The sequence below is a fragment of the Pleurodeles waltl genome, chromosome 3_1 (assembly GCF_031143425.1).
Source record: "Pleurodeles waltl isolate 20211129_DDA chromosome 3_1, aPleWal1.hap1.20221129, whole genome shotgun sequence".
NCBI lineage: Eukaryota > Metazoa > Chordata > Amphibia > Caudata > Salamandridae > Pleurodeles > Pleurodeles waltl.
Window position 1 is genome coordinate 1,692,011,935 of NC_090440.1, and position 18,995 is coordinate 1,692,030,929.

At 47.4% G+C, this 18,995-nt stretch overlaps 1 protein-coding gene across 1 annotated transcript in view; it reads left to right on the forward strand.

The window, feature by feature from the left end:
- LOC138283614 (golgin subfamily A member 4-like) overlaps positions 1 to 18,995 on the forward strand; it is a 129,098-nt gene that overhangs the window by 45,046 nt on the left and 65,057 nt on the right. The window contains exon 8 of the mRNA XM_069221551.1: positions 8,330 to 8,462. Coding sequence (XP_069077652.1) covers positions 8,330 to 8,462 — 133 coding nt within the window. The remainder of the gene's footprint in view (positions 1 to 8,329; positions 8,463 to 18,995) is intronic.

Below are 18,995 nucleotides of genomic sequence, written 5' to 3' on the forward strand. Positions count from 1 at the left end.
GGGCTCCAAATTTCTGTAAATAGGGCCACTTGATCCTGTAGGTTATAAATGACTCGCTCATGGGTAGCTGTTTGGAACATGGCTGTCATCCATTCCGTTGGTGTTGGGGCAACAGCAGACCTCCAGTGTCGAAGAATGCAGATTTTCGCAGTGGCAATTGCCGTGTGAAGTAGCCATTTATGGGGACGTGATAGGGAGGGGTATGGGCGCATGTTGTGTAAGATAATGAGTGTTATCGGTGACGGGTTTGGTATTGATATGAAATCCCTAAGTGTCTGGAACACAGCTTCCCATAGGGGCTGTATCGTCGGACAATGGCACAGAATATGAAGTAGATCACAATGGAGGTCTGCACATCGCCAACACCTCGCGTGTGGTATCAGACCTGCCCTGAAGAGTTTTGTGGGGGTCCAGTCCCAGTCCTAGAGGATTTTTAAAAGACAGAATTTCAGGCGGGCCTCGCGGACCCCTCTGTCCAGGGCTTCGATTATGTCTTGCCATTCTTCTTCTGTGTAGGCTATCGCTAGTCGATCTTGCCATCTGAGACGCAGTCGATCTAGGAGAGGTTGCGAGTAAAGATGGTTCGTAATCTCTGCGTATAGACCGGACATAACTCCTCTGTGTCGGCCCCATTTCTGCAGGTAATTGACAACAGGTGAGGTTTTGATCGTCCACAGGGGGGGGGTCCTGGGGCCTTGCGCATACAGTGCATGAGTTGCATGTACCTCCATTCCTGATTTTTGTGGATTCCGAACTCTTCCCGTAGGGATTCAAAGGACCGGAAATCATTACCATCTATTATTTGGGTTATGTTGTGGATACCAGCATCGCTCCACTGGGGCCATCTTAGGGTACTTCCCCCTATTTTTATACATTTGTTTCCGGCTAAAGGGGCTTGAGCATGTAGAGAAGGGTGCACTCCCAGTAGCCGGTTGGCTCTGCGCCACGCTGTATTTGTGGTCGCGAGGATAGGGTTGGACGAGTGAGAGTAGTTGGTATATATCCCGTCTAGTTCGGAGTGCTGTCCCTGTATGTGTTTCTCTGTGATTGTCCATTGTGGGGGGTCTGGGGTGCCTGGTAATGTGTAGGCTAGTTGTGATAGTTGTAGGGCTAAAGCGTATTGTTCTACTGAGGGTAGACTTAGTCCTCCATAGGGTCTGCGTGCTAATATTGTCCCCGGTTTTAATCTGCAAAGTTCATGTTCTGATATGAACTGGTAAGACTGACTCACTAGGCAGAGCGGTTGCATCGAAAGACCCTTAAATGCCACACCTGGTTGAGGACGTCTGGCTTTTCGGGGGGGATGTCCAAGCTGATCTTATGGACATGCCCTTTGATAGCACTCGTCTTAGGAGACCAGTTCGAATCTGCGCTCAAACGCTTCAAGGATTCTTGGGCTACGGCCAGGTCCTTGGGCCTCCTGGTGGCCCCACCAGTCTGCCATTCATGGCTATGGAAGTTATTTCCAACTGCATCCATTCCCCACCAGACGCCGTGCATGCTACCCAGCCTCTGCTGGACCTACGGACCTTGTGGCTAAGGCGGCCAGCGGTCTGATCAGTCCCCCTCCGCAGCAGCCTCTAAACCACTCCTAGTCTGCCTCACACCCCCACCCCATCACCTGCCCCACTGGCAAACCATCACTTCAGACAGAGGAGTTTTGCCTGAAGGGGCTACTCCTTCCCTTTCAAAACTACTCATTCATGTATGCCATCATCTTAATTTTGGATGACTGAGAATAATTTGTCCCTTCTCTGCAAGAAAATTATGGCTATTTTGCCCAAGTAAGCCATAGGGAGAGTTTCAGTGTCAGAAGTAGGCTGTAGTTGTTATTCCCGATACTTTCTGGTTCCCAAAAAGGACAGGGGACGGCGCTCAAGCCTAGACCTTCGATCCCTCAATCTTTTCCGAAAGTAGGAGAAGTTCAAGATGTTCAACTTAGCTTAGGTCTTGTCTGCTCTGACCCAGGAGAATGAATGGTAGTGTTTGACTTGCATGACTTACTTTCATATCCCCCCCCGCCCACTGCCATTACTTGCGGTTTACGGTAGGCCACAGGCACTTTCGGTTCACTGTGCTCCCCTTTGGCCCTGTGAGCATCCCTTGAGTGTTCACCACGGTGATGGCAGTGTTTGCAACTCACCTGTAGAGATCGGGGTGTAGGAGGCTGGCTTAGTATATTGTGTACACCTATAGGTGAGGCACCCTGTACTGAGTCTAGGCAACCTTTAGTGATAGTGTAGGCGGCTCTTGATAAACAGAGCTGTCATAAGGGTAGCTGTGGTGAGAAGTTAAGGCTTATCCATGAGGGTGTAAAGCAGTTAAAAGTAACGCACAGGCCAGTCAGTGACATACACAGGGAAAGACCCACACCAGTGTTAAACATTTTTTTTATATTTATTATAGCACACGCTCTAGAACTAACTTTGGTATATCTCCTAATAAAATATACTTAGCAACAGGTAATCAAGGGCATAAAATAACATGGGCCCCCATTCGGATGGGGGGGGGGGGGGAGACAGGGGAGACACAAACCATATACTAAAAAATGGAATGTGAAAACCACGCCCAACCTACACATCCACCCAAGGACCCTTAGGACTGGGTAAGCACTAAAACCCCAAAGGTAAGTAGGTAGGATTCCCCAGTCACCTGCGTCCAGAGTTGTACTTCCGGGTCAGTGTCCATTGGATAACATGGGGAAGTCGAGGTTGGAGTTCTCACGTTTTAGGACCTTCACAAAGGACCCTGAAGAAACCAGTTGGGACAAGGGAGGCTGGACAGCGCCCTCACCCCTGGATACCCAGAACAGTAGAATACCTACACCAGGGAGCCCAGGTGCATTGGGGTGAAGTTGTGTCGGAACCTCCCGTTAAAGTCAATGGGGACCTCTGTTGTCCAGCTGCTGTTGTGACCCGTAAACCAGGTCAGTGGGTTCCAGAAGAAGAGGACCGAAGGAAAGAGAAGACCGAGTCCAGACCACCCAGAGGTGCCCAGGCAGTGCAGGAGGGCAATGCCCACCCTTCGTGGAGTTGCTTTCCTGTTGGACGGTGGACAAAAGTGCAGCTGTGGAGCCAGGCAATGCAGGAAGATCCCAGGAGTCGGCCATGAGCTGTCACACGTTGGTCGTTGACTTGCAGAGGTCCGTGGTCAGCGGGCCATCAACAAGCCTTGGCAAATTCAGGAAAGCACTGCACAAAGTTTGAAGGATTTGTGGGGACCACAGCAAGGTTCAGGGGACCCAGCCTTGGCGGGTAGGTACGGGCCAACCCTCACGAAGCAGGAGAGCCAGCAGGAATAGTTGTAGCCCCCATCAGGACTCTCTGGCAGCAGGCACAGGGAGTTACAGGGATACCTCAGCAGCACATGTCCACATCGCAGGAGTTGGAGAGGATGTTTTTCTTGGTGCTGGAGAGTGCTGGAGGCCGGGGATTCTGGTACCTAGGGGGTCTTTGGGCTGAAGAGCCAACATGCCTTGGCAATGACAAGCAGATGCGGTTCACAGGGGTTCCAGCCAAGCAGCTCCAGCAAGGGACCACAGACTTCCCGGTTGCAAGGAAGATGGGTTAGACCCCTGGAGAGCCAAAGAAGTACCACCTGTGTTTTAGAGCCGTGAAGAGTCTGTGGGACGGAAGGATCCACAAGCCGGTTGTTGTTGTTGAGGTGCATGCAGATGCAGGGGAGTGGAGATTCCTTCTTGCTTTCCTAGGTGCAGGCAGAGTCCTGGTGACTCTGGAGGATGCACGTGTTCAGGTGTTGTAGAACTCTTGCAGAACTTGGAAACAAAATTGCAGTAGGAGCCCTCCTACTGGTTACAGTTTTGCTCTTGGTTCCAGTGAAGAACAGCGGCGGTTCCAGTTTCCAGGTTGCAGAAGAGATGTGGAGATGGTTCCTGAAGTCTTGCAGATGAATCTAGGGTCCCACCCTCAGGAGACCCCCTAAGTAACTCAGGAAAGGGGTTAAACGCTTACTGCAGTGGCCCACCTATCAATGAGGGTCAGGTACATCACTCACCTGGACTTACCAGTCAGATGCTCCCAGGGCCCTCTGCTCCTCTTCTTTCCAAGATGGCAGAATCAAGTGGCCACCTGGCAGAGCTCTGTACACCTCCCTAGGGGAGGAGCTGGACAGTGAATGGTCACTCTCCTGTCCTTTTGTGTGGTTTCACACCAGAGTCGGAAACAAGGGTTCCTGCACTGGTTTATGCAAGGAGGGCACAAAATGTGCCTTTCAAAGCAGTCTGGTGTCGCTCTGAGGCACCCATACCCCAGCCCTTAGACACCTATTTCTAAAGAAGAGGTGGTCACCCCTCTCTTATAGGAAATCCTTTGGTGCGCCTTCCCCTGCCCGAGTTAGGCTCAGCAGCGGTAGGGCAGAACAATGTCTGCATGGGCACAGGCTGACATGCAGACCCTGCAGGGCTGTCCAGGCCTACTTTGGGGATCCCCTAGGAACCCCAAGATTACAAACATGGTATAGTGCAACAAGCTCTAGAATCAGTGTAGTTGCATGATTGCAACATGTTTGATACCAAACATGCTTATGTTCGGTAAAGCCATTGTGTAGCTGGACAACTCGTATTGACTAGTGTCCACTACGGTAAAGCCATTATGTAGCTGGACAACTCATATTGATTAGTGTCCACTGCATACCTCAAGACGGCTTCCTTGCACTTAAAAAGTCCAGGAAATGGAGTCTGGAGTTTGTAGGGGCACCTCTGCTCATGCAGAGGCCCCCCCACACTTTGAACGATGCACCCTGTCCTTGATCTGAAGGGCTTACCTTAGGGTCAGAGTACAGTGACCATGATATAAGGTAACCCTTGTATCTCGAGTAAAAGGTGCATACAACCTTTCACACAGGCTGCAGTGGCAAGCCGGTAGCCTGTTTGCGTGGGCCTCCATGGGTGGCACAATACATGCTGCAGCCCGAGGGGGGCCATTGATGTACCGATGCCCTGAGTACTTACCATTTACTAGGGACTTACGTGGGTGCACTAGTATGCCAGTTGTGGGGTATAAAAGTTACAATACAACTACATTTAGGGGAGAGAGCACTGATCCTGGAGTCCTGGTTAGTAGGATCTCAGTGTGCTACTGTTACTTTTCTACAAGGGGTTTCAGTCTTCCCCTATATCAACGACTGGCTGTTGGTGAGCTCTCCCCAAGCTATCGTCTCCCACCTCCTGCATTCATTGGGATTCACTATAAACGTGCCAATGTCACACCCGACTACCTCTCAGGCACTCCCTTTCATCTGAGCTGTTCTGGACATAGTGCAGTTTCAGGCTTTTCCTCCTGAGCAGCAAGTCCAGGATATTCAGGCGATGATACCAATGTTCCAGCCTCTATCTTGGATTTTGGTGAGATTGAACCTGAGGCTTTCTGGGCCTCATGATTTCCTGCATCATGCTGGTGACGCATGACAGCATATGTAGGCTGTAAAGTAGGACCTGAACTTCAAGTGGGGGCAGCATCAGGGTAATCTCTACAACATGCTGTAGATCTTGGCGAGAACTACGAAAGATTTGCATTGGTGGTTAACAAATCGTGATTGGGACAGAGGCAGATCCTTCTTCCTTCCTCAGCCACATCTGACAGTTACAGATGTCACTGCTGGGATGGGGCGGCCATCTGGGGGAGGTGGAGATCAGAGGGATCTGGTCTCTGGCAGAAACAGGACTCCGTATCAACATACTGGAGCTCTGTGTGATCTGTCTGGTATTTTAAGCCGTTTTTCCCCTCCGTTAAGGGAAAGATGGTGCAGGTGTTCATGGACAACACAACAAGCAGGGTGGGGTCATGGACCTTTTGTTGGGAGGCTCTGTGCCTCTGAACATGGTTGGAACAACCAGGCTTATCACTAGTAGTTCAACATCTGATGGACTCTCTGAATGCCAGAGCATTCAAACTCAACGGAAATGCCTGGCGGGTCACGAGTGGCATCTCCATCCAGAGGTGGCGCAAGGTCTTTCAGCAGTGAGGTGACCCTTGGTTAGATGTATTTGCTTTCGCCAAGAATGCACAATGTCAGCAGTTTTACGCATTGAAGTTTTCAAGGCGGTAATCGCTCGGACGCGCTTCATCTTGAGTGCAGTTTAAGTCTCCTTTACACCTTTCTGCTCATACTACTACTGCCCACAGTTCTCCAGAGGATCAGGAACCCACAGGGCCTCAGAAATCCCTGTGGCTCTGGACTGGACACGGAAAGTCTGGTATCCAGAGCTGCTGAGCATATCCATTGATCCTCCGATCGACTGCCCCTTTGGGGGGGATCTTCTGTCGCAGGAGCAGGGGAGGGTTCTTTATCAGAAACAGTCCACTGTCTGCCATCTTGCATAGAGATTGAGCGGCAGCAGTTGATAGCCTTTGACCATCCTCATGAAGTCTGTAACATATACTTGGTAGCCAGGCGTCCCTCCCCCAAAAGGGGTTTACGCCTGTTGGAATACATTTGTGGTATGGTGCACATACACAGGTCTTTTAACCCCACCCCCATTTCTGGCCCCCTCTCTCTCTCTCTGAGGCTCTATTGTTCTTCCTTTATTGGCAGGTCACTGTTCTGGACACACTTAAGGAATATTTGTCTGCCATTTCTGAGTTTTGAGGTTGGTTTCTTAAAGTTCTTACACATTTCTTTCCTCCATTGTCATTATTATGCCCCAATGGGATTTGAACTTGATTCTGACTTTTTTGTTGTGCGCTTCTTTCGATCCTCTCCACAATTTCTTCCCACGTTGTAAACAACCTTCATTGTGGCAATTAAACCTGCCCGCAGATTGAGTGAGCTTGAAGGCCTTATCATGTAAGCAGCTTTACCTTTCCACCTATCCTGACAAAGTGGTGATTTACACTAGGGCCTTTTTTTCTGCCAAAAGTGGTTACGCCCTTTCATGTAGGCCAATCCATCAACTTGTGTACTTTACGCACTCCCACATCCTAAGGAAGAGGAGAGACTCCACCACCTGGACCCAAAAAGAGCATTGGAGTTCTAGCCTGATTGTAACAGAGTTCCTTGTGGATAACCAACTTTGTGGTATGTGGGTGTGAAGAAAGCCCGGGCATTGCAGAAGCGGATTATCTCCAGGTGGGTTGTACTCTACATCAACATCTGCTACACACTGGCCAAAAAGCAACTCCCAGAGGGTTTGCACATTCATTCTACCTGCAACTACTGCAACCACTGCATTAGCCCGGGGAGCTCCAGTCCTTAACATCTGATAGACTATATGTAGCTGCAGATTCCTTAGCTACCACTCATCCTCCCCGCTCCATCTGATTTCGAGGGACAGGGAGTTCCCTTTCTGGGCCTTCGTTTTGACACACCAATGGTTGTTCTTCATGGTTCTGCACTTCTGGCTTGGAATAGTCGTAAAAAGAAACAGACGTTGGTGTGCCTGGGTGGCACCTATATAGGCCCTGTGGCGTCATTTCCGGGCGTGGATGTGCCAATGTTCCTCTGGATCAAGTCTCACGCCTGGGGAGAATTCAAAGGTATGGAATCTGCAGCTAAGTATATTCTCTACTAGGTAAGGCGTTGCCAAAGTTAGTAACGTTTCATTTTGTGCTTTGCACAAACCTTGTGCTGCCTGTATGCTCCAGTGTGCTTACCTCCTTATTGAACCATGTTTGTCAGTCCTGCCCAAGGGTGTGTTCTACATTGGTCCTGCCATGCTGGTCCATTGGTGCTCTGTAATAGAGTACTTACTAGTTGAACCCGCTTACTTTTCTGGAGGACCCATGTGCAACAGTATTCTGGGGTATCCTATCTGATGTTAACTAACCATGCTCTCCCCTCTTGCCAGTCAAGCTTGAAGCCCTCTCCCTCCTGTGTTCATCAATCTATGCCTCCTGTTTTATTAGGAAGGGCCTTCTACAGGTCACTGTGCCTTTTTAAAATCTGGATTAGCTTCTCCAAATTGACTGGGCTCTGCTGTCACATAACTGGTCACAATGCTCCTATACCTTGAGTCTGCCATGACTAGGAAACAATGCAATATAATTTGTGAGCTCCAAAAAAAAAGTATGGCTGTTCTGCACACTGCTTGAATGTGCCCCCAAGTTGGATTTTTGTTTTTGTTGCTACTATTGATTATGGCAATTTACTGAAGTATATAATTCCTTCAGCGCTGTGTATGTCGTGGTATTGCAACCAGAGGGAAGTAATGGTATTTGTTTTACCATGGTGAATTACTGTTTGGGAAAATAACTGACAATTTCTTTAAGTTGTGTAAAGACTGATGCACTGTTCTGCAGCAACAACATTCTCTAGATGGTGGTTCTCCGCCTTAGGGAAAAAATTAAACAGTAGTTTTATTTAATTTTTACAGATAGCAACTCTCCAGGAAGATTACGAAGAGCTTAAAAAGAATTATGGTGACCTGAAAGTCCAATCTGAGCAGGAAATTAAACAGCTTTGGTCCCAGCTGGACAGCACACGCACAAGCCGCCAGGAGTTGACTGGTAGGTTTCTTTTTAGCATGGCTTGCCACATTACCAGTTTGTCCGATCTTTCAGCTATTCACCAACTATCAGTAGCCGGTCTCATCGTGAGCCAATAAAGACAGGCTTCCTTGACTTTTAAAGCTGGTATGTTTACTTAATGGGATACTTTTTAAAGTAGGTGTTAATCGTTTCTGTAGAAACCGACCTAAATGAGATATCAGTCCTTTGGTTCTTAAATTAAAACAAACTTTATTCAAAATGTAGTTTCTTTGCTGCAGTGTGAAAATGTCTCTTTTTTGAATAAGCTTTCCAAAGCGTATGCTAGCTGTTTCACCTTCAAGAATCCATCCCTATTGAAACTACTTGCCAAGACCTTTTTTTTTTTTTCTATCAAAGATCAGTGACCAAAACCCAGATTTTTTCGAATTTCAGTATGCTATTTTACATTTTGATTGAGTTTTTCTATAGCCTATATTAGCAAAATTGTGGCCAACCATGTATTGATTGTGGGGTGGTTACTATAGTTGGTTACTCCACGTTTTCTCCTGTATGTCTCAACACCAGTGTGGGTGGGTCTAGTCTTACTTCAATGCCCATTATATTTTTTTATTTTAAGAATATCCTTCCAGTATGTTCGAATATTTACTTAATGGGGTCGCGCGTCGGGAGGGTAGGTTTAATAGCCTACACCAGGGAAACTGAAAATGTCAGTTCCTTTTCCTGACATGCGATCCCTCTGAGCGCTATCCTGACACTGGGGATGGGCGACCTTATTGACGTAGCATAACTGATTATAAGTAAGTGACTGTTTTCCTTACCCCTAATAGGGTTCACATTAGCTTAGAGTTTGGAGAAGTTGTTTCCTTTGGTCCTGATGAAGCGTCATTGGATCCGGCTGGACCACCTAGACGCGAAACATGTAGACCCGAAGTCTAGAGATACCACAAAGGGTTTATCCTCTAGTGCCTTTATTTGAGAGTAGGTGACCATAAATTAATCACCCTTACTCCAATTTTTGTTTTTAGTCTTGGTCTCCATCGGATCCACACTGATTACATTTATGATTTCTTTGGCTCAATGGATAACCAATTTTAGCACTTTTTTTTCTCTCCATCTTTTGCTTGGGTACTTGCATTTGGGTACCTTTTCTAGTTGACCCGTATCTAAACTGCTACTATTTGAGCAAAACACGGTTAAGAGCCCCCCGTTGGGGAGCCCGTCAGGCATTGCAGCACCGGCTTGATGAGGAGCTTTCCCAATGATGAAGCCAGTCATCCAATGTGATGCATGAGGGTTCTCGCTCCTGTAGAATGAGGTTCGTTCTTTTGCTTTGGAACAGTGTACCTTTGTTTCGTTAAATAACAAATATTTACACCACCTGTTATTGCTCTGGTCCCTTCCTGACACCTTTAGCCTGTGGGGATAGCCAAACATAGCTTTGCGATGCATCTGGGTGAGGTACCACAGAACTATTTTGTAACTTTTTTTTCTCTGTTTGCTAGATATTGAAGCTGATGTGACCCTTTGTCATATATCCATGAAGTATCGTCAATTTCTCATCCCTACGTAGTATCCGCTATCCTGGGACCAGAAAAATATTGATAGTAAAATAGTACTGTTCATTGTGACATGTTTTTTGACAGGGTTTCTGTTGGTGTCAATCGCTAATTGCAACTCTGACTTCTCTTTGCCACTCTTTGCATTAGCCTGATGTAGGAAGGTTGGCCTAACTAATTAATCCGCCCGGATTTTTTGCTTTTTGATCACCTAGTTTTAGACCTTTCACTGTACTCTTGCCTCATTTCCTGGGAATCACCCACAGTAATCCCATGGTAAAATGGACTGCACATGGTTACCAGTAGTGTCTGCCTTTTAAGATAAGGTTGCTGCAACGCAGCAAAGGTTAAGAGGCACGTGGGCAGTGACATGTGAACCCATGTGTGAGGGTTGTGTAGGGGAGACTGCTAACGTGTATAACCTGGGAACTGCGCACAGGAAGCCTGGCACAGAAGGGACTATGCAGGGTTGGGTAATGACCTGGGATAGGCCTTATAATGTGGTTGTAGATATGAAACTCAGTATGGTCTACTGTCTTGTCTGCAGTGACACACCTTTATTCCTGTATGCCTTAGGGTGCAGCTCTGCGCCCCGTTGGTCTACAGACTCCAGAGATGTACCAATGTACAGTGTATCCTCTCTGAAAAGAACTACTATAAAGTCCAAAGACATATCTGTACAGCAAATTGGTCATCCAGGAATGTCATATTTCTCTGTCTGACCTCCAATTCAGAGTCCATGCTTTTTGTAACCCTGCTAGGCTGGATTAATTGCTTTTCTCTCCAGCTGCAGGAACGAAGGCCTCCCTCACACAAAATGAGCAATTAACAGTGCGTAAATCAGCTCCTGTAAAGAAAAGGTGTGGGCGGACTGCTCTGCATCAGTCAACCAGCTGTCATTCAGTGCCAGGAAGTGGTCCTGCCCCAGACCACTAAACAAAGGAAGGAGTCCAGATCTCTGGAACCAAACCAGGAGGAGGGCCCTTTTGAAGATTTGCTTGGGAAAGCCCTGGCAATGATGGCAGGGAGGGATGGAGTGGAGATCCCCCAGGACACAGGTGGCAAGTGACTCCTGGATGACATCTCTTGCAGGGAATATGCGGATTGTAATGCATCATTTTGGCCTTCCAAGGCCTGCCGTGACTTCAGGCCTGTTTTTTCCATGTCATTTGAGCTTTATTCCGTTTGTCTCTGCGGGGCTGAGGATGTTGTTTTGCATGGGAGACGTTACCATGTTCTCCAGCCTGTGAGTACGGAAAATTTTCATCAAGCCAGGTACATACCAGGTCGGTGTTTCAAAGAAATGTGTTTTTTGGTTATGCATAATGGGGAGCCTCGCCGGGAACAGCAGAGCATATGTTGTTCCCATTTTGCGCAGTTTCTGTTTTATTGACTAAAAGGATGATCTTCGCTTCTGGACCGCTAGAGTGTAATCTGGATATAGTGAGATTCGGGCGTTGTCCATCATAATAGGGTCCATTTCTCTCGCCACCTGTAAGGCAACATCCCTATCCCAATAGTTCAGTATCCGCGCTATCAAGGGTCTCGCCGGAGCTCCTGGGATGGGTTTTCTGCCAGGGATACGATGCGCTCTTTCCACCACAAAGTGTACTGATAATCTGTCCATGGCTATGGATTGCAGCCATGTCTCTATATAGCGCGTTGGGTCATTCCCTTCTTTGCCCTCCGGGAGTCCAATTATGCGGACATTATTGCACCTTTAGCGCCCTTCTGCATCCTCAATCCTTTTTTGTAGAACTTCTACTTGTTGTTTTGAGTCTTTCAATGGCAGTTTTATTCTCGTTATGTGTCGGGAGAATTTCTGCAACGGTTGACTCCATTTGTTTTAGTCTATCCGAAAGCTCTGTTTGATCATCCTTCAGGATATTCAGTTCCACTGTGATCAAGCCTTATCTATTCTCGATGGCTTGTCAAGAGTCTTTGATTTCTTGCAGAATAATGTCTAGCTTGTCCACATTTTCTTTTGCTGGTAGTATCAAGATTTGGTCCTGAGGGGTCGGTATTTCTCCACCTTCCATTTGTTTACCCTTTGTACGACCCATGATTTGGTTCCTTTGCAAGGTTATTGTTTCCACAACTCCAAGCTTGTTATCGTGTGTAAATGCAAAATGCAAATGAGTCTTTACTGTATATTTTAGTACATCGCCAGGCTGTCAGAATTAAATTTCTCCCCAGCGGTATTCACTAGGGGTCCCCTGGGCGAGAGCTGTGCCATTCATGTAGATTATTCTTGTAAACACTCACTGCGTGCCGTAGGCTCTCACTTTCCCGTCAGTGCCATCACCATAAAAATTTTCTTGGCCTACCGGCCCCCGCAGTGTTCTATATTTTAGTAAGTGCTGCTCCTTAATTGGCCAGTCTCCGCCATGCACCAGAATGACAGCGGTGCACCTTTCAATAAACCGTGTAGTGCAGTCCACATCACCACACAGCGCAATGCCTTTTTCAGATCGTATGCTGCAGTAAATTGTTCTTTCGTGTGTATTGCGGGTTTCTCACCCTGGTGTGTGATTCACCAGTGTTTCTCTCCCTCGGCCTCTGTTTCACTGCTCTCTGTCACGGCCGACACCGCGAAGCCGCCCGCAGAGCACACGCGGCTCCTGTGTCCGGCGTCTCACCACTGGGAAGGACGGGAGTGGGGGAGGGGCCGCGGGCAGTCGGGCCCCTACTCTCGACACAGCCGAGCCCATCTCTAGCCCCCAGCTGCACCTCTGTCACCCTCCTCTCACAGTCCCGCGGTTATGGCCCCGGCCGTGTCACTGTTCACCTTCCTCTCGCTGCTGCGGGCCCACTCCGTCCCTATCTGGTCCGGCCGCGCCGAGACCGCATCGGAGGTCCGGAGTTCGCTCTCCAGGTTCTCTGCCACATCCCCAGTCCTGCGATCGCCTCTCTGTCGTGTCTCTGCTCCCAATTATGTCGGATTTCTATCTCGTGGCGAGCCCGGTCGGGAGTTCCTCAATTAAGCGACCACCATCTTAGGCGGTTAACGCCCCCCCCCCCCCAAAACTTACAGTGCTAGCCTAACGCTGAGATGTAGCTCCACTTAGAGTTATCTACAACTAAAATATATACTTAGACACAACAGTAAAAGCATATGAAAATATGGAGCACAATGGGAGGACAAAATCATACACTAAAAGTATTATAAGAAGAGAGGTGCCAAATCAAGGTTAATGTGTTAGAATCCCAAAGGTTGGGGGAGTAAGGCATTATCGGAGGTTAGTATAAAAAATCCTACAGGTGTCCGGGTGCCCTGTTGTTGTTGAGGTGGGTGTCCCATAGGCTAACACAAGACCATTGCGGTAGGAATTTTCAGAGATCAGGACTCTTCCCAGAGGAAACCAGTTGGCACAAGGAGGTTTGGATAGCCCCACCCGTGATACCCGGATTAGAGTATCTACACCATGGAGCCCAGGTGCATAGGGGTGAAGTGATGTCGGAAACTGTTGTTGGAATCAATGAGAGCCTCATTTGTCCAGCTGCTGTCATGACCTGTAGGCTAGGCCGGTGGAACCCAAAGATGGATTCTGGACGAGAAGAACGTGAAAAGAAGGTGACAGAGTTTAGACCACTTGGAGATGTCCAGGCTGGGCAGGTAGGCAATGCCCACCCTCATAGAGGTGAAGTTCCTGCAGGTCGGTGAAGGAAGAAGGCCAGCTGCAGAGTCCAGAGTTTGTAGGAAGATCCTTGGAGTCACCCACAAGCTGTCCCACATCCTCATCGGATTGCAGGAGGATCAGCAACTAGCACTGGCAAGTGGAAGAAGTTGAAGTAAATTTTCAGGATTTTGGTGACCCGCAAGGTCCAGGAGACTTGACCCTTGGAAGGGGTGTTGGGTCTGGGGTGCAGCAGAGCCAGCAGGAATCGTTGGAGCCCCACGAATGACCCACTGGCAGCCAGCACAGGGGGTCACAGGGAGGCCTTAGCAGCACAGCAAATCAGGAGTCCCATACCAGAGGAGTTGCAGAGCAGAAGCTGAATTTGGAGCTTGAAGATCTCCTGGAGGAATAGTCAACAAATCTTGGTAAGATCAACGGTCACGGTGCATAGGGGTTCCATTCTAGCAAAGGCCCACCGTCTCCCAAGTTAGTCAGAAGACAGGTTGGACCTGGAGAGGGCCATAGAACCATCACCAGTGTTGCAGAGTCTTTAGACGTCTGTGGGGCAGCAGGATCCACCAGCCAGTCATTGTGGTCTAAAGATGCCTCCAGATGCAGGAGAGTGACTCCTTCACTCCAAGGGAGATTCCTTCTTGTTTTTTGGCGCACACAGTCATTACGATCTGGAGGATGCACAGCCACGGATGTTGCAGAAATCTTGCAGGAGCTGGATAAACAATATTGCAGTGGGAGCCCTCCCAACTGGATAGTCTTGTTTCAGTTCCTAAGACAGACCAGCAGCAGATCCAGAAGCCAGGAGCAGAAAAGCCTTGCAGAGTTCGTTCATGTCTTGCTCAACAAATCTGAGGGGGGGGGGGGGGGGGGGAAGGGTGTTTCAGAGCAGGAAGCCCAGCTACCAAGTATGTGTCTGCCCGCATGAGCAGACAGACTAGAATGCCGTTGTCTGCTCCTGTGTCAGTGATAGCCGCACCCGGAGTGGGCGAGAGCAGCTGTGGGACTGGCTTCCCGAGCTTCTCCATCAGTTGCTGCATGCAGGGTTCCTGGGTGGGACCAGACACCCCTAGGCTCACAGCATGGTGCAAGGCCTACGGAAAAACACGAGGAAACTGGTGTGGCTCTCCCCGACACAGTTGTAAAGCTTCTGTTGAAATATGCATAGTGCAAGGAGTGCCCCATAATGTTCTGATGGGACTGGCTGCATTTTTGTAAGGAAAAAATCACTTGTTTTGGCTTTCAGGTGGTCCAAGGAGAACGGGGTCACCACAGAAAAAAAAATCTACAGGTGCTGATGAGGTGCATGAGCAGCGCAGCCTCCCCATAAAATAATTCACAAGTCCCCCTGCCTAAATTTGGTGGGACTCGAAAAGGATAACTCTGCAAGGGTTTTGATGAGTTTTCAATATCTCCCCAGGCTGGAGCTTTTGCTTTATAGCTGGGAGTGCTGCACCCTTTATTGGCAAAGACTATGGCTGCAGTACCTGTGGCCTGAAGAGGCTCAGCATAAGTGGTCATGTTACAAACACCCTCTGGAAAGAAAGGTGGTAATTATACCTGTTATAATTATAAATATGATGCCTTTAAGAGCTATGTTTAAATTTCGTGTTTCATGCTAGATGTAATTTTGGTGGCACTAATCAATCAGACATGCATGTGCATTTTACTTCCACCTGTTTTAGTGAAAGGATGCTGACAGACACTTGTGATCAAAGTTTGCATGCTTTATTGCCAGTATTAAATGTTCTCAATCTAAGTTATACTCAAGTATTGCATTTGAATACAAGTGAATGTTTTTGATCTGAGATTCATTGGTCTAAATCTTCCTTAGGAATGGATAAGTGATTACGTAAAGTCATCAAAAAAGTATTGCCATCAGCTTATGTATATTTGTAAATTACTCTTTAGTATTGTAGTGTGAAAGTCAAGCACTATAATAGGGTATTTGGCTTCCAGCTGAGGACAAATATGAACCCATTACTTGTGCAGGAAACACAACTAATTATCTATTTTATTACATCTAATGGTTTAATTGTAGTTATGTTGATGTATTTTGTCTCGCCATATACCACAGTTGATTTGGAGTAAAAACTGTGCTCTGTTCAGAACAATCTCATTGTATTGTGGGACCCTGATTTCACTTCACATGTACAACAGCAATTACTCCAATATTGAAACTTTAATAGATTCACATGCTTGAATCATTCCCTGTCCTTGAGATGGGCGTCCCACGGTACCTTTTGAATAGCAATGCACTGATAAGCATAGAATAGAAAGGCCCTTCAGGTTAAGAACATGTCCTAGTCATTTTTTTTAAAAGAGACAAAACTTAAGTCCTAACTAATCAGGTGGCTCCACTGTCTAGAACACTCTTGTGAGAAGCTCCTTTCCCTCAATTTTTTTTTACCGCATGTCTTGTGAGGGAGTCTCCACTGAGCTATGCTCAGTTCTGCCTGTTCGTCATTCTAGAAGATTTTCACAATTTTATCTTCAGGTACATTCTTTAGTATATCTTTTCTTGCTATAAATCTGACCTTTACCATGTCAGAAACAGCACAGAAAGGACTACCCTGTTGCTCTTGTGGCAAAAAAAGGCTTCATGCTGGTGGCCCTCTTCAAGATTGCATATACTGCCTTGATCCATCGTACAAGGCCAAAGACTGCAAGGTATGTCGTACCTTTTCAACTAAAACCCTGAAAGACCACGAACGGTGACTGTTGATATGGCTCCAGAAGCTTAAAACAAAAAAAAAGAACCTATTTCAGAGAGGAGGTGGAGGACAGAAAGGATTCTTTATCTTCCTCATGGAGGTCTCACAAGAGAGAGATGTTTTCCATTTCTCATTCCTCTCAGGAGCTGCCTAAAAAGACCTCTACTATGTCCTACAGAGAGTGCAGCCATATAAATCTGCACAGGAAGGTACACTCTCTTCAAGACAAAGAGAAGGAACATACCACTTCCTTTCAAACAGCTCAAAAGGCATGATCTGAGCCTCCTACACCTCTGCCTTGGGTATGTCACACTTTTTAAAAAGCCATTTTCTGCGCTCTCACCAGAGAGATAGTTAAGCGTCTCACTGTTGAAGAGAATCGTTGTTGGCACAGTTGACGACCAAGGCAACCACTGTCTACTACAAGTACCGTCCCCACATTATCCATGGCCTCGTCCTTCTCGACGACAAACTCCTCGTCGACAAGTCAAACTAGTTTGTCAACGTTTTAAGATTGTACTAGCCTCGTCGACAGCCCCCCTCAATGTTGACACCCCTGTCGACGGCAACACCCCGTCGATGGGGATGCCGCTGTTGACAACGAAATCTGCACCAATGGTGTGGACGCAGCAAATACTGTCAGCGGCCCGACCACATCCTCTTTGACCTTGTAGACAAGAGAAAACTCACCAAGATATGAAAAATCAAAGCATCTCACTCCTGCTCACACTTCTCCCAGTAAGATGTCAGCATTACTACCTACTCACCTTCTAGATGAAGATTATTGATGGCGACGGCCCCTTTGGCGTTGCGTCAAATGTCAGCTGTCTGAAGCGGGGTACTATGACTAAAGCTGCTATGCTCCTCCAGATCACTTCCATCAGTAGTACCAGGAAGAAATGGTTTCTCTTCGTTCATCATTTCGATGTCTGACCTGCAGTCCATCCTTACTAACTTGAAAGCATTTCCCTCCAATGTTGCCTTCCACTAGACATGCTTCTCCCCCAGTGAAGTCTCAACCGATGCAACTGTCAACACCCCAAGCTCCACAACCACTACTTTTACCACACCCCACAGACAGTTCTCCTTTAAGAGAACGCATCCTCCGAGGACGATATGGAAGAAGGTGAAGCCAGGGACACTCTGACTGAATGGAACAATTCTATGATTCCAACAATATCATCACCAACACCACCTCCTGTGGATTCTCCCCCAAAAGATATTGATGGCTTCCTTAACCCTCTTCAGAGGACAGCAAGAAGGTTCGATCTGCCAATGCCCATAAAACAACCAGACTTTTATATTTTGTAAGACTTTAAATAGCCCTTTCATAAGACTTTCGGGGCTGTGCCCATTGACTATACCTGAGAAGAGGACATCCAATTCACGAAGATCCCAGCTTCTGTAATGGTGGTGTTCCCAAGCCTTGATAATACATAAAAGGCTCCATGCTCCCTCATGTTTAACTGGGCACCCTAATCAAAATTCTGTTGTCGCAGCCCAGCGCAGGGTCTAAAACTCTTGGGCACCTATTTTAGAGCCTTCAGATAGAGGACAGGCGCCTTGACAACATTGGGAAATGTTTTTCTTCCTTGACAACACTCATGGTAAGGGTGGCAAAATCTTTGGAAGCCAGATTTAGTCAGACATCGCTTTTTACCACGATAAACTACCAGAGAATGTCAAAGCAGAAGCCAAAAAAGTATTGCAGGAGGGAGAGCGCACATCGTCTGAAATCCTAAATTGTGCCATGGACATTGCCACCGCCAGTTTCCAACATCTAGCAGGTGCAGCTGTTTTGAGCGTCAAGGCTACCTCTTTTCGATTGGAGGTACAAAGTAAAATCTTAGACCTCCCTGATGATGGAGAAGCTGTCTTCGGCAAACACATGGATGAGGCCTACTAGGCCATCAAAACTGACACTGACACGGTCTAGACTTTAGGAATGCCTTTTCAAGGTGCTTGGAAAGGGGACAGCCTACTTATAGAGGAGGATACTAGCCATATTGCTACCCCACATATTCATCTGCCTCTTGTCCTCAGTATTCACAAAGGCAACCACAACAAATAGCGTATAGTAGACCCCTCCCAAGGGGAAAGTTGAGATGTCAAGGAAAGGATACCAACTGCCCTACATGACCACTTAGAGGCACCGGCTATTCCCCTGCCTTCTCCATCCCGGTTTGGAGGGAGAATAACCAATCATTTGATACGCTGGCAGGAAATAATGGACCAATGTGTCTTAGACTGTGTTCAACTCTGCCATACAATATAATTCATCCAAACACCTCCCCCAGCCCGCCTCAAACTTCCATGCAAAACACCTGCAACTCCTCCAAGCTGGAGGTCAAAACCATGATCAGAAAAGGAGCTATGGTGAGAGTTCCTGTAGCACAGCAAGGAAAAGGTTTTTATTCCTGTTTCTTGTTGGTCCATAAGAAGTCAAGGCAGCGGCGACCGATTTTAGACTTTAGAAACCTAAACACCTATCTCTGGAAACAGTCTTTCCACATGGTAACACTACAGGATATACTGCAGTTCCTAAAACATGGAGACTTTGTCAACCCTCTAACTCTAAGATGCACATTTTCGTCTTCCCATCCACCCAAAACACAGGAACTTTCTCAGATTCACAGAAGCTGAGAGCTA